Source organism: Lepidochelys kempii, chromosome 6, assembly GCF_965140285.1.
Source record: "Lepidochelys kempii isolate rLepKem1 chromosome 6, rLepKem1.hap1, whole genome shotgun sequence".
NCBI classification, from domain to species: domain Eukaryota; kingdom Metazoa; phylum Chordata; order Testudines; family Cheloniidae; genus Lepidochelys; species Lepidochelys kempii.
The window spans coordinates 110,312,122-110,324,434 of record NC_136385.1 but is presented as its reverse complement, the minus strand read 5'-3'; the positions used below and the strand labels follow the sequence as shown (position 1 = coordinate 110,324,434).

The window sequence follows — 12,313 nt, the reverse complement described above, 5'->3', positions numbered from 1 at the left end:
ACTACCAGCACTCTAAGGAGAGAGTGTCTACTTCCAGTACTCATCAGGCTGACATGACTGCTAACAAAAAACCAAACACAAAAAAACCTGACAGAGGGCATACAGAGATACTGCCTTTAAGAGAATCAAGAGAGACACTGGGATGTCTGTATCATGCTAAACATCCTCTTGCAAAGTGGAATCCGGAGTCTCTGCTGAGGACACGAGAGGATACTTGGATAAAGCTCCATACCTGAAGTGAAAGTTCTTCCTACTGGACAGTTCAAGTACCGTGGATATAGGTGATACACATCTTAAGCTGGGCACCTTCAAATTCATACTGACACTATCGTGAAGAAAAGGTGTTCACAACAGTAACTTAAGTTATGCTCAAGCTAACTGTGTTGCGAAGACACCCCCTAGCATACAACGTATTTTACTGATTTTGGTGCAACTCCACTGTGTACGGCAGATTTTAAATTACAGTAACATTACAAGATACATTCTGCTGTTGGATTTTATCTGGAAAGTGAAAGGGTAGAGATTACCCTGTCCAAATATCTTGTCAAGTGGCAGCCAGCTGGTTTGGTAGGAAAAGTGGAAATGGTCATGTTTATTAGGTTCGATAATTAGGGTCCTCCGTACTCTGGGACAATAGGACAAAATTCTGTAGCAAACACTTCCAAATGCCATGAAAAGAACTCTTAGCTTTTGCAGTCAGTATTTTTGTTTAGATCTCCGTAGATACCCTTCATTTCCATGACCTGTTTTTTCCAGAGCCCTGTTATCTGGCTCTATCGATTACAGAGCAAGGAGAACATACTGTAATTGGAATAAATCCCACTTCTGGGAAAGCTGGAGAACATAAGGGAGCTGCAGACAACTCCTAAGAGTGCACAAGGACAGAAAGTCGCTGGTTGCTTGGTTCATTAAATGCCAAATTCTTGCATCCCTCCTTCCCCCACCAATCCCCAAGATGCCACAAATTTTGCAATCTTTGAATCTCCTGACTGAGATGCAGGGCACATGCATCTAAGAGCTATTGTTTCAGGCCTTCTGTAAACTCGGAAAGACAACATTCCATCATCTTATTCTCAGTTCACCTTTTCAATGTTATCTTCATAATCACAAGATTAGAATGTTTGGTTTAAAAAAGTTAAAATTTTGGAATAAAATTCTGTGGTAAAGAATGAATTCAGTGGCTGAGGAATACACAGGACCATCTGCTAATAGTAATAGTCTCTTCAAGCCTTGTCACCAGAATCACAATCTCCTGCAACATGCTGACTTTCTGCATTGTCCTGGACAATGGCAAGAATGGTTAAAAGACATACAAGCAGATTTGTGTGGCAGGACTGGTACAGCACATCTGTGGCCACTGCTCGTTGATCTCTTCTGGCAAAATGGCTTCTTAGTTATTATGTTTGGAAGAAAATTGTTGCTAGCTTGCTAAATTCTCTAGTTATGTGCCAAACCTCTTGTTATAAGTTCCATTCTGCCTCACCTACTGTTTACCTAATTGACTGCTGGGTTGTGTGTAATGTGCATTGCACGTATTGTGAACAGGGTTCTTCTCTGCCCAGGTCACCCAACCTGATTATCACATCACTAGATGATGTATGAATTGATTAAGTGCTGCACATATTGATCTTGCCATGATTTGACTTCAACATTTATGTGAGGCCACCATGAAACATGACAACGACACTTACATTAACTCTCCAGGTCACCAAACATCCAGTGGAAGGGAGAAGAAAGCCACAGTGTGAGGATTTGGGAACTGGTTGGTACTGTGACTTCACCCTCCATTAACATGGACTACCCATTAGCGGTCAAGGTAGTATGCAGTCCACCTTGCACAAAAGCTCTTACAGCACTTATAATTATTACAAAATACACACATTGCAGCAGTAACCAGAAACCTCACTGGTTTGGGGTGACCAGTCTGCTGTGTGCTCCTCCCCAGCCAAACAAACAGTTCAAACATTTGTCACCTCCACATAATATTTTGTGACACTTCACCTGGGGCTGATCTTGAAGGCCACCTGGTAAAAACAAAAAAGGAAATGGGAAGTCAAAAAATGGAGTGAGAATGGTAATAAAGAGTAGACCATGTGTGTAAGGCACCAAAAGGAGTGTTTTTGTGCACACGTCTATGCCCACACACAAGATTTTATTTTCGAGAACTAAGCCAATAAAATTGCATTACGCAAAGCAGAACACAACAACTTCAGCTACTAAGCAAATGCTGAAAATGTGTGTTCTTCCCCTCATTCACATATGCACCATTAATGAAGGACTGAAAATTAGAACTTAGATCAGTGTGAGATTTCCTATACCAACTCCTGGATTGGTACCAAAAGAGCACTGCACTTGTCCAAACAATCCACACCAGATTTAAGGTACTTTTTCTCTGTCTGCCCGTGCCAGAAATGAATGCCACCCACCACTGGAAAGATGGGGTGTCCACCTATACAGTGGTGGACTCTATTCATTTCCAGCTGGGGCAGTTGAAAAAAAATACCAACTTTAGAATGACTTAAGTTAATTAACTTCATGCCTCAGCTCCCCATCTCCATTCCAACCCAATTTTAATGACTGTTACCTCAAGCACTGAGATGGAACAAAGCTTTTTAAAGCTACCTGAAGCTTAAGAATTCCAGTTCTCAATGGAAGATGACAACAACAACAAAAAACACAAACATTTTTTCTGTATTTCACTGGGTTACTTAACCTCTTCCTAAGCATAGAAACAGCAACTCCTGACAACATATACAGCCTAACCTTTCACCGCTGCGCAGGATGCTGCAACCACAAAGGTATAAATAAGATAACGAACTACCTAAAAATCCAGCTTAAAAACTCCTTTGTATCTGATTCTTTATGATTTATGAAAAAGTTCTGAAAAGTTCTCTCCCCCCTTAGAAAGATCAGGAACATGAAGTCTGATGTTTTGTTTTGCTGGAGGACTTATAGGGTTCTTAGATATGTTGTGCGTGCTCTCATTTTATTTGCAAGGCGCAAGTCTTTAACTGAACCTTTAACAAAAACACTCTTTCTCCTATATGTTAATTATGCATTATAGTTATTTTAATCTATTTAAAACTAAAACAAGTTGACTAAAAGCTAAAAGACTAGGACTCTAGTATAGAAACAACCAAGTGAGAAACAACTTGATAGGTATTTAAAATAATTAATGCTACAAATGTGAGACTTACCCTCACAATTGAAAGACATTACATTTAAGACAGGGGAAAGAAAATATTTACAGTTGAACTTGTGACAGTTTTACAGGCTGACAGCAGATTAATACTTAAGGATCCCCAAAACGTCCACTGTTTTATGAATCAGGATTAAAAAAAGGTTATTGTCCTCTGCTTGAGGGTATAGGCCAATCACTACTTGCCTCAACTGGGAATAAGTTCTCCGATAAGCACCTTATTCCACAGTTGTCCATTACCTAGAGATTTTTGCACCTTCCTGAATTAGGAGTCTGGTCTGGTAAGTATGGCAGTTACTGTACTTCTAATGACAGACAGCACTAGATGCTGGACAAGGAAAAACAACCCACGAAAGGCAGAAGTCAAAGCCTCCTAGATGCTTTGATGTGAGGCTGAGCATAATCTTAAACTGACATTTAAATGGAAGTCCACTGAGATGGAACTATAAAATTATCAGGAATACTACAATTTTTATCATTCATGTATTTTGGCCCTCTCAGACTACTACATCTTGTATTCCCAGGGGAATTATGTGACAATTAAAATTCTGCATATTTTATTTGTCAAAACACCACAATAGAACCACACCAGTTTCAATTAGTTTGAGAATTTATTTCAAAATACCTGTCAGCAAGTAAGTCTAACAAAACAGATCATCTCCCCCCCACCACTCCCCAAAAAAGTCAAGAAATGTTTTGACAAATAGATTCCTAACAAGGCATATTAATACAGAACTTTGAGTAATTCATTTAAACTACAAAACAAGAACATATTTCCTGCATCCCTCAGAAGCAAAGGCTTGGGGGAGTCAGAGGCTGAGGGAGAGGGAAGGAGCCTGGGAATGAACCTGGAGGATTGTTGGGTGTGGGTCAGAGAAGTATGGAACACGGTGCTTTTTTTTTTTTGGGTGGTGGTGGATTGGTAAGGAGTTGGGAAGCCTCGCCCATACAGACCCTAGCTAACCCCTCACCTCTCCCCATTCAGTCAGGCAGACCTGCCTCATCCCCGTGTCTCCCTGCAACCTCCCCTCCCCCATCCCCATGTGTCCCTGCAGCTCCCTACCATTCAACTCCTGGCTCTATGCTGTCACCCCCACACCTCAGTCTGTACCTCCACTAGTCCTTCTGAACTCCAGTGTGACACCCCATCTCTAGCAGCCCCATGTGCCCTGCTCTGTCCCGACTGTGAGGAACGCTGTCTTTCCATCCCTCTCCGCCCACTGACTGACATCTCTTCTGGCACCATGGCAGCCCCTAGTGGGCAAAAGGTGTAGCTGCAACACCTCTCCAGTAGACCCTATATTTTGCAGGGGGGGGGGGGAGAATATCTGGGGGGGGACAAATTCTGCACAGGCACAGAATTCCCCCAGGAGTAATTTTTCTGTCAACTCCTGTCCAAGCATATGACACTCAAAAATGTGTTTGTTTTTTGAACACAATGCTCAACAGCTGAAGGGGATGGCTTAGGACTGGTCTACTCACAGAAACTGCACAATTTAACTAAATCAATGCAACTCTTTTGTGGTATTACCAAATTAAGCTAAATCAATTTTAGCCACAACCCTATTTTAAGAGGCCTCACAGAAGTAAGTTATAATTTAGAAGCTAATTTAGTTGAATCCATGCAGTGTGTGTAAACCAGGCCCTCATGTTCTAAGCTTAGTGTTTAAAACAACAAGTCTTTCTGGAGCCACAATTTCAGCACTGTCTTCCCCAGTCTGCAAAGAGCTCCAGTGCTGCTCAGAGCTTTGACAAGCTTCAGTAAGAGTGCAATCTGACTGGGGTTTTGTAAGTTTTTACTGCTACTATCCAGAACCCAGCACTGACCCTATTCATTGAAGATGAGGACTCAAATCGAAGCTTGGAGGGTAGTAGAAGAGAGAGCTATGATGCTGGGGAGGAGGGAGGTGTAGAATCGCATTTCCTCAACCCATTCTCCCTAAAACCAAGAAGCACGTAGTTGTTCCACATTTCCAGAAAACAAAAGTTGTAAGGTGTCAGGGAAACATCAAGAACACAGAAGGGTAAAGAGAGAGACAACTTGATTATAGAAAGGAAAAAACAAAGCTGTTTGCATACTCCCTACCATAACGAGGCTCCGATCCAGACTGTGGCCTCTGAGTACTACTACAGTATATATTTTAACAACAGTGGGGTCTGAAGCCAGGAACAGAAAACAGGTATAACAAAAAGCAACAGATCTAGTAAGTTACAGATTTTGAAGTATCAGTTAAAAAGCTAAATAGCAATGCATTACTTTAAATTACAGATTATATTTAAGAGTTATAAAAAAACAAGTGTGCATTCTTGTGCCACAAAAATCCCAGAATTTTCCCAGTTTATAAAAGAGAATCAGGGCCTTTTCCTCACTAGAGCAAACAGCACCATTCATTCCACACACGATTTTCTCCGATCATGAATGGCACCCAATGCATACATTGGAGATAAACTATGGACAGTACAGAGAGGCTACTCAGTGTAGGACAGGGGTTCCCAAACACTGGCCAGGTACGGCAAACCACAGCCCCTGGGAGCCGCAAGCGGCTGTACCTGCGGACGCTCAGGTAAACAAAGCGTCTTGCGGCCTGCCAGGGGCTTACCCTGAACAAGTCGCAAACCAAGTTTGGGAACATCTGGTGTAAGAATACGCTTGAAGAGTTTATAATAATTTTCAAATACCTGAAGAAATATTTAACAGATCAGAGATCACTGTTCCTTGTACTTCCACATATATGAAAGGAAGTAAGTCAGAAAGCTTTCCAGATGCAAAGCTGAAGTTAGCTTGAAGAACTGCCATAAAGCATTACTGTTTTCAAACTAATATTTTATTTAAAACCAACCTTGTGTTTGTCAAGTTCTGATATGGCAGAATACAGGAGACATAAGAGCACTTTTATGGAAAGCCTAAATGGTTACCAACAACAGTGCTGCAACGGACAACCGGACAACCATACAACACTAAATACTCACCTTTTAAGGTACACAGGCTCACATCTATTAGATTACTATATATGCATGATTTTAGAAGATGTATGGTAACGCTCATTTGAAAGAAAGATCTGAGCCCTAAATTTACCAACACTGGTTTATCAATCACTTTAATAGCATTGGAAAATGGCATGGATCTGTTGATTTATATTGCTCAGTAGCAGTGGTCACCAACCGGTTGATCCTGGAGACTCTTCCAGTTGATTGCAATCTCTGGCCACTAAAAGTCCAGTGGTGTAACGGGGCTGCTGCGAAGGCAGGCTCCCTGCCTTCCCTGGCCCCACACCACTCCCAGAAGCAGTCAACATGCCCTCGCGGCCTCAGTGGGGCAGAGGGGGAAAAAAAAAAAAAAAAAGGGTGCAAAGGTCTCTGCACGCTGCTCTGGCCTGCAAGCACCGCCCCTGCAGCTCCCATTGGCTGGGAATGGGGAAGTGTAGCCAATGGGAGCAGTGCCGGCAGAGAGGCAGCACGCGGAGCCATGTGCCCCACTCTAGGGGCATGTTGACCGCTTCTGGGAGCCTTGTGGGGCCGGGAGCCTGCCTTAGCCCCACCAACTAGGAGCCACCAGAGGTAAGTTCCCCCTAACAGGAGCCTGCATCCCAACCCCCAGCCCCCTCCTGGAGCCAACACCCCATATGCAGTCCTGCACCCCAAATCGCTGCCCCAGCTCTGAGCTCACTCCCAGAGCCAGCACCCCATACTTCCTCCTGCACCCCAACACTCTGCCCCAGCCCAGAACACCCTCCTGCATCCAAACTCCCTCCCAGAGCCTGTACCCCCTCCTGCACTCCTCATCTCCTGCCCTGATCCCCCTCCCTGAGCCTGCACCCCACACCCCAACACTCTGCCCCAGCCCGGAGCTTCCTCCTGCACCAAAACTTCCTCCCAGAGCTTGCACCCGTCACCCCCTCCACAGGCTCAGCCCAGAGTCCTCTCCCACACCCTGAACCCCTCAGCCCCAGGCCAGAGCCTGCACGCCCTCCCAAACCCCAACCCTGTGAAAGTGAGTTAAGGGTGGGGGAGAGCAAGCAACTGGAGATGGGGGGGGGGGCGGGACACACAACCTTGGGGAAAGGTAGATCCTAGGTTTCACTTAAATTCAAAATGTGATCTTATGCATAAAAAGGTTGGAGACCACTGCTTGACAGTGTTTGAAGGCAAAGGTGCCCTTGTTCCTCGTTGAAACACCCAGAGGCAAGCCACACAGAATCCATATCTTGACATGCCACTTGTTTATTTTTCTCTCTTTGATGAGCTTTTTACTAAATTTCTAAGTCAGACATGAAGTCTTACCAGGTAATTAAGGACTTGTTCATGCCATACAGTTTGCACAGTTGGCTCAATGGTGCAAAACATTTAAAAGCCACTAATTTAAGCCTTGTTTAGTTGAAATATGTGATGTCAAAAGTCCTATTTTATTATCTTCTGTGATAACAGTATACTACTAACAAGCTTCTCCCCTGTTGAGGGAGGTGGAGTTTTTGGGTATGCTGCTTGTGGAGTTGTGATTTTTCACACCCCTGAGCCAGCAAGTTAGAGCGCTATAAAATGTAAGTGTAGCCAAGCCCTAAGTGTGCTATTGTAGCACTTCAGCATAGGTAATGTCTACACTGACAGGAGGGGCTCTCCCATCTGTGTAATACACCTCCATGAGAGAAGCTAGGTGGACGGAAGAATTCTTCCACTGGCCAAGCACTGTCTAGAGCAGGGGTAGAGTCAGCATAGCTATGTCTCTCTCAAGGGTGTGGATTTTTCATACCCAAGACTCATACCACACCCGAGAGATGCAGCTCTGCCAGTAAATTCCTAGTGTAGACCAGCCCTAACAAAGAAAGTAGCCCTGATTTCTAGCAAAAGACTATTACTATAAGAATTAAAAATAAGCAACCCCACACCATTGGATTACAATCTAAATATGTGGAGCAGTCAGTTGTGCCAGTATAATTCAAAAATCTCTGATAAACTATTACAAACATGGACAAATTCTCCTCTCATTAGTATAAGGAACAGAGTCCACTGATATCAATGGGGTTTCTCTCATTTATACCAGTTTTATATTAGGATATCAGGCTCATTCATTACATCTATTTTACTTCTTTTAAATGAAGTACTAATCTGTATGTATAACAGTATGGTGCTTGCTAAAAGCTTAGACACTTTGAAGTGCAGAATTCAAATGCACACTAGCACTTGCTAACGGATTTTGGCAATCTCCTGTAGCCTGTTTATTCAGTTGTCCCCCGGTCACTTGTTTTCAGCTATCTTAACAGTACCTTCAACTGACCACAACTAGACACAGGCTATGGCAACACTACACAGCTTAGTTTACAGCTTACAGTGGCAGATGCTCTAAGCTGTATTTTTTGTGCACATTGTCTCTTCTACCTGCTTGACCACTATTGCATTCTATGAGTTAAAGTTCAGAGTATACATTTTTTTTCAAAGTTATGACACTCGAGGTAATAGTAGTAGTTAACAGTGGAAGATGGAATTCTAACCTCTTCCTCAAGACTCATAACAGCCAGCTCTCCATGAACAGCGTACACACATTCACACAGTTTCAGCGAACAACTGATCTACTAATATATTTTGCTGGAGGGCAGGTGTTAATGTGATTCTTACAGAGAAGACACAGCAAGTAACAATTCTGCACTGCTTGTTGCCTAGCTCTTCCAGAAATCTACAAAACACTTCAAAAGTAAGAGAGAGAAAACCATACCTGGAATAAAACACATTCGCAAATCCAGAAACAAAATCAGGTTGATTCCTAACCCTGCAAGCACAACCATCCACCATCCCTATCACAAAAGGTTAAGATGTTGTATTACACTGGATTTTACATTTTCTAAGAATTTCTTTGACAGGTGTAAATTCCCCGCCCCTAAAACAGACGAACTGAAAGAGCATCTGACACGGCTATTATCAAACGGGAAAAGGCAGAGCTGAAACATTTCCAAGCGCAAGACAGGATCCACAGGCAAACCCTCCCCCACCCTCCAAGATGCTGCCAAGGACCAAGGCTTCTCTGACATAAGATCCACCCCCTTCCTCCAGAGCTGCTGACAAGAGATCCATGCTCCTATCTTGGTTATTTCTAAGGCCCCTATCATTTTGGTATCTGATCACCCTCTAGATAGAGAAGAGTGCGCGCACACACACAGTCATAAGAAAGGTGTTTTCCTCTCTTAGCCTCCACCCCATGTCAGGCAAAGTACCCACTCACACCCAGCCCCTCTTGCAAAGGGCTTGAGTCCCCAGTGCAGAAGCACACCAGAGCTGGCTCGCCCACTGGGCTCACTTGGAACCAGGGAAGTCGTAAGTGCCCCAATGAGGCACAAGCACCCACCCCTCGGCAGGCAGCGCCCGTAACCCTCCCACTGCCCTAACGACCAACTTGCAGCGTGAGCGCTGAGGCAGGCGACGCTCAGGCAGCCATTTATTCCCCTCCGCCCCCCTCATATAACGGTCACGGGCTGAAGTACACGCGTCATCCGGGGCTGCGGCCCATGTTCAGCATTAAAATGCAGCCCAATGGGGCCCCGGGTGTGCGGCGGACAGAAGGGAGGGAAAGGAGGGAACCGGCAGGCAGAGCGAGACGGGGCGCGGAAGGGGCGCTGGTGGAGGCGGCTGCGAGGGAGACAAGGCGGAGAGCCGACGCGGAGAAGTGGGAGCAGGAAAGGGAGAGAGCCGATGGCAGGGAAGAGAGAGCCGGGGAGAAAGAGAAGCGGGGGGGAGGAGATGGAGCCAATGGGGGCGAGGAAAGGAGGCTGGGTTCACCCCGCACCGTGCCCGCCCGCACACCCCGCCTCCCCCTGCTGCAGAAACTACGCCATTGCGGCCTAGTCCAGAAGCCAGCAGCGCGCTGCCTCCCTCTCGCTCCCCCTCCCCCCCGCCGCCATCTTGGCGGCCGCCGCCATCTTTCCTTCCCCCCGCCGGAGCCGGGCAGGAGCAGGAGCAGCAGCAGCGCAGACCCCGCCATCTTTTCGGGGGAGCCGCCATACTTGCCCTGGCGATGAACATGGCGGCGCCCATCACACACATCAAAACATGGCCTCCCTTCAAAACAAAACCGGCCTGGCAGAGCTGATGGGCGCCCGGCGGGGCCTAGGGCCCGGGGAGGGAGGGGCCCGGCGCGCACTTACCCGAGGCCCACATGGTGACTGAGAACTCCCCCTCCAGGGTCTTGATCTGCACCTGCTTCTGCTCCCATTTCCTGCCTCCGCCGCCTTCGGCCCCACCGCCGCCTCCCCCGCTCAGGTAACTCTTCTTGCTGCTTTTCTTTCCGCTGCCGCCCTTCTTGACGCGGCCTCCGGCCGAGGACGAGCCGCCGCCCCCACCGCTCTTGCTGCCGGCGGCGGCCACGGTGACCAGGGTCTGCTCGATATACTCGTCCTCCCCGGCGGGGGCCGGCACCGGGATGAGGATCTGGTCCTCGAAACCGTCGTCGGCTCGCAGCCCGTCCGAGTCGTCTCCCCCCACCACCTCCTCACGGGTCTGCACCAGGATCACCTCCTGGTGATGGTGCAGGTGGAGCTGACCCCCGCCGCCGCCACCCGCGCCGCCACCCGCTCCGCTGGGGTCTCCGTCCGAGACGAGCGGCTGCAGCGCGATCATGGGCTGGTGGTGGTGGTGATAGTGATGGGGTGGGTGGTGCGGGCCGCACTCCTCGCAGCATTCATCCTCATCCTCCTCGTCCTCGTCCTCCTCGCCGCCCACCACGGTCGTCTCGATGGTCTCCACTGGGATGGTCTCCACCTCGATCTCGTGCAGCTCCACGATCTCGGCCGGCATCTCCGAGCCGTCCGTGGCGATGTAGAGGGTGTCTCCCGAGGCCATGGTGGGGCGAGGGAGGGGACGAGCGGGCGGAGGGTCCGGTCCGCTCCCCTCAGCGGGCAGGCGAAGGGGCTCGGGCTCCTCTCGCTTCCCTTCCTTCTCCTCCTCCCCCTTCCACACAAACACCAGGCAGCTCCTCGCAGCCAGCGAGAGGGAGGCAGCCAGCCGCCAAATCCCGGCTACGCTCCCTCGCGAGACTTCCGCCGCTACCGCCGAGACGGACCTCAGCCCCTGGAGGCTGCTGCCGCCGGGACTCACCCTCTCACGCTAAGCAGCCTATCATACCGCGCCTAGCACTGGGGACACGCCCCTTCAACCCGGACAGCCTACTGGAGAGCGTCTGGCACCGAGGCCCCGCCCTTTACCATAAACAGCCTATCGCTGGGCAGCAGGGCACGCCCCCTAGCCCTCCCAGCCTATCCCTGCTTCTTGCGGAAGACCCGAGTCGACAGCGACTAGGGAGGAAGCTGTCACTCTCTCCAGGTCCTTTCTTTTGCCCCTGCGGAGCGGAAACGACGTACGAGGACGGTTGCTATGCTCGTGACCCCGCTTCCCTCCCGGTCTCTGTGACGAGCCGTGGCGGAGCTGCAAGCGCCCCGGGGAACACGCCCCAGGGCTGAGCCGGGGTGAGTCACCCCCGTGGGCCTGCTGCGGGGCGCTCGCTCAGTGCTCCCGCCGCGGCCCTGGAAACCCGGCCGCGCCGGCGGGCGGAGCCAACCGTGGTTCCAGCTTGTTCTTCTAGAGGGCCCGAGAGCTCGCACCTCTCGTCCGCAAGCTCCTGGCTCGGCACAGCTGGCGGGCGACTGTGGGCGCTTCCCTTTATTATTCCTAGTGCTGGGGTCGAGTAGCGCTCTCCCAAGCGATCCTCCTGCTCAGTGTCTGGCGCTTTCTGACGCAGTTACATCTGATTTATAGTGAAGAAAAAGCACTTGCGGCGATACGGTTTTAGTGTAACGCATCCCTGTGTTTTAAACCGGATGACTCGCCCTGGCCAAAACAACAGACAAGTGTTAACCGGAAGACATGCACCTTAGCAGGAGGAGGGTGCTTTGGGATCTGTGCAACAAGTAAGATAAGAGGGGAAGACTATAGTAAATCTACAGGACTGTACTTTACAAGCTCGGTTAATTACTTTTACCCTGTCACTGCCATGCAGCTGGCTGCTGAAGGAGAAATCCTATACTTGTGTAAAATCAAACGGTTTAGGATAAAAAGTGAAGAACCCCTAGCAAACTGCAAAATAAACGGCTACTTACTAGCTGTTGTCCATTTAAAGGAAAACAAATAGGCTGT

The 12,313-nt window shown here is 48.2% G+C and overlaps 1 protein-coding gene across 5 annotated transcripts in view; it reads right to left on the bottom strand.

The window, feature by feature from the left end:
- Window positions 1-11,292, bottom strand: part of YY1 (YY1 transcription factor) — a 38,120-nt gene extending 26,828 nt beyond the window's left edge. Inside the window, exons 1-2 of one of the 5 annotated variants that reach the window (XR_013635986.1) lie at window positions 10,330-11,292; window positions 1,974-2,024 (exon numbers count right to left, since the gene is read on the bottom strand). Coding sequence is in view for 3 of the 5 variants with exons in the window: in XM_078853384.1 (XP_078709510.1) it covers window positions 1,974-2,024; window positions 10,330-11,023 (745 nt within the window). In the remaining 2 variants the exon portion in view is untranslated. The remainder of the gene's footprint in view (window positions 1-1,973; window positions 2,025-10,329) is intronic. The other 4 variants (XR_012159561.2, XM_078853384.1, XM_073349644.2 and 1 more) reach the window with 4 other exon arrangements.
- Between the last annotated feature and the right edge of the window lie 1,021 nt (window positions 11,293-12,313).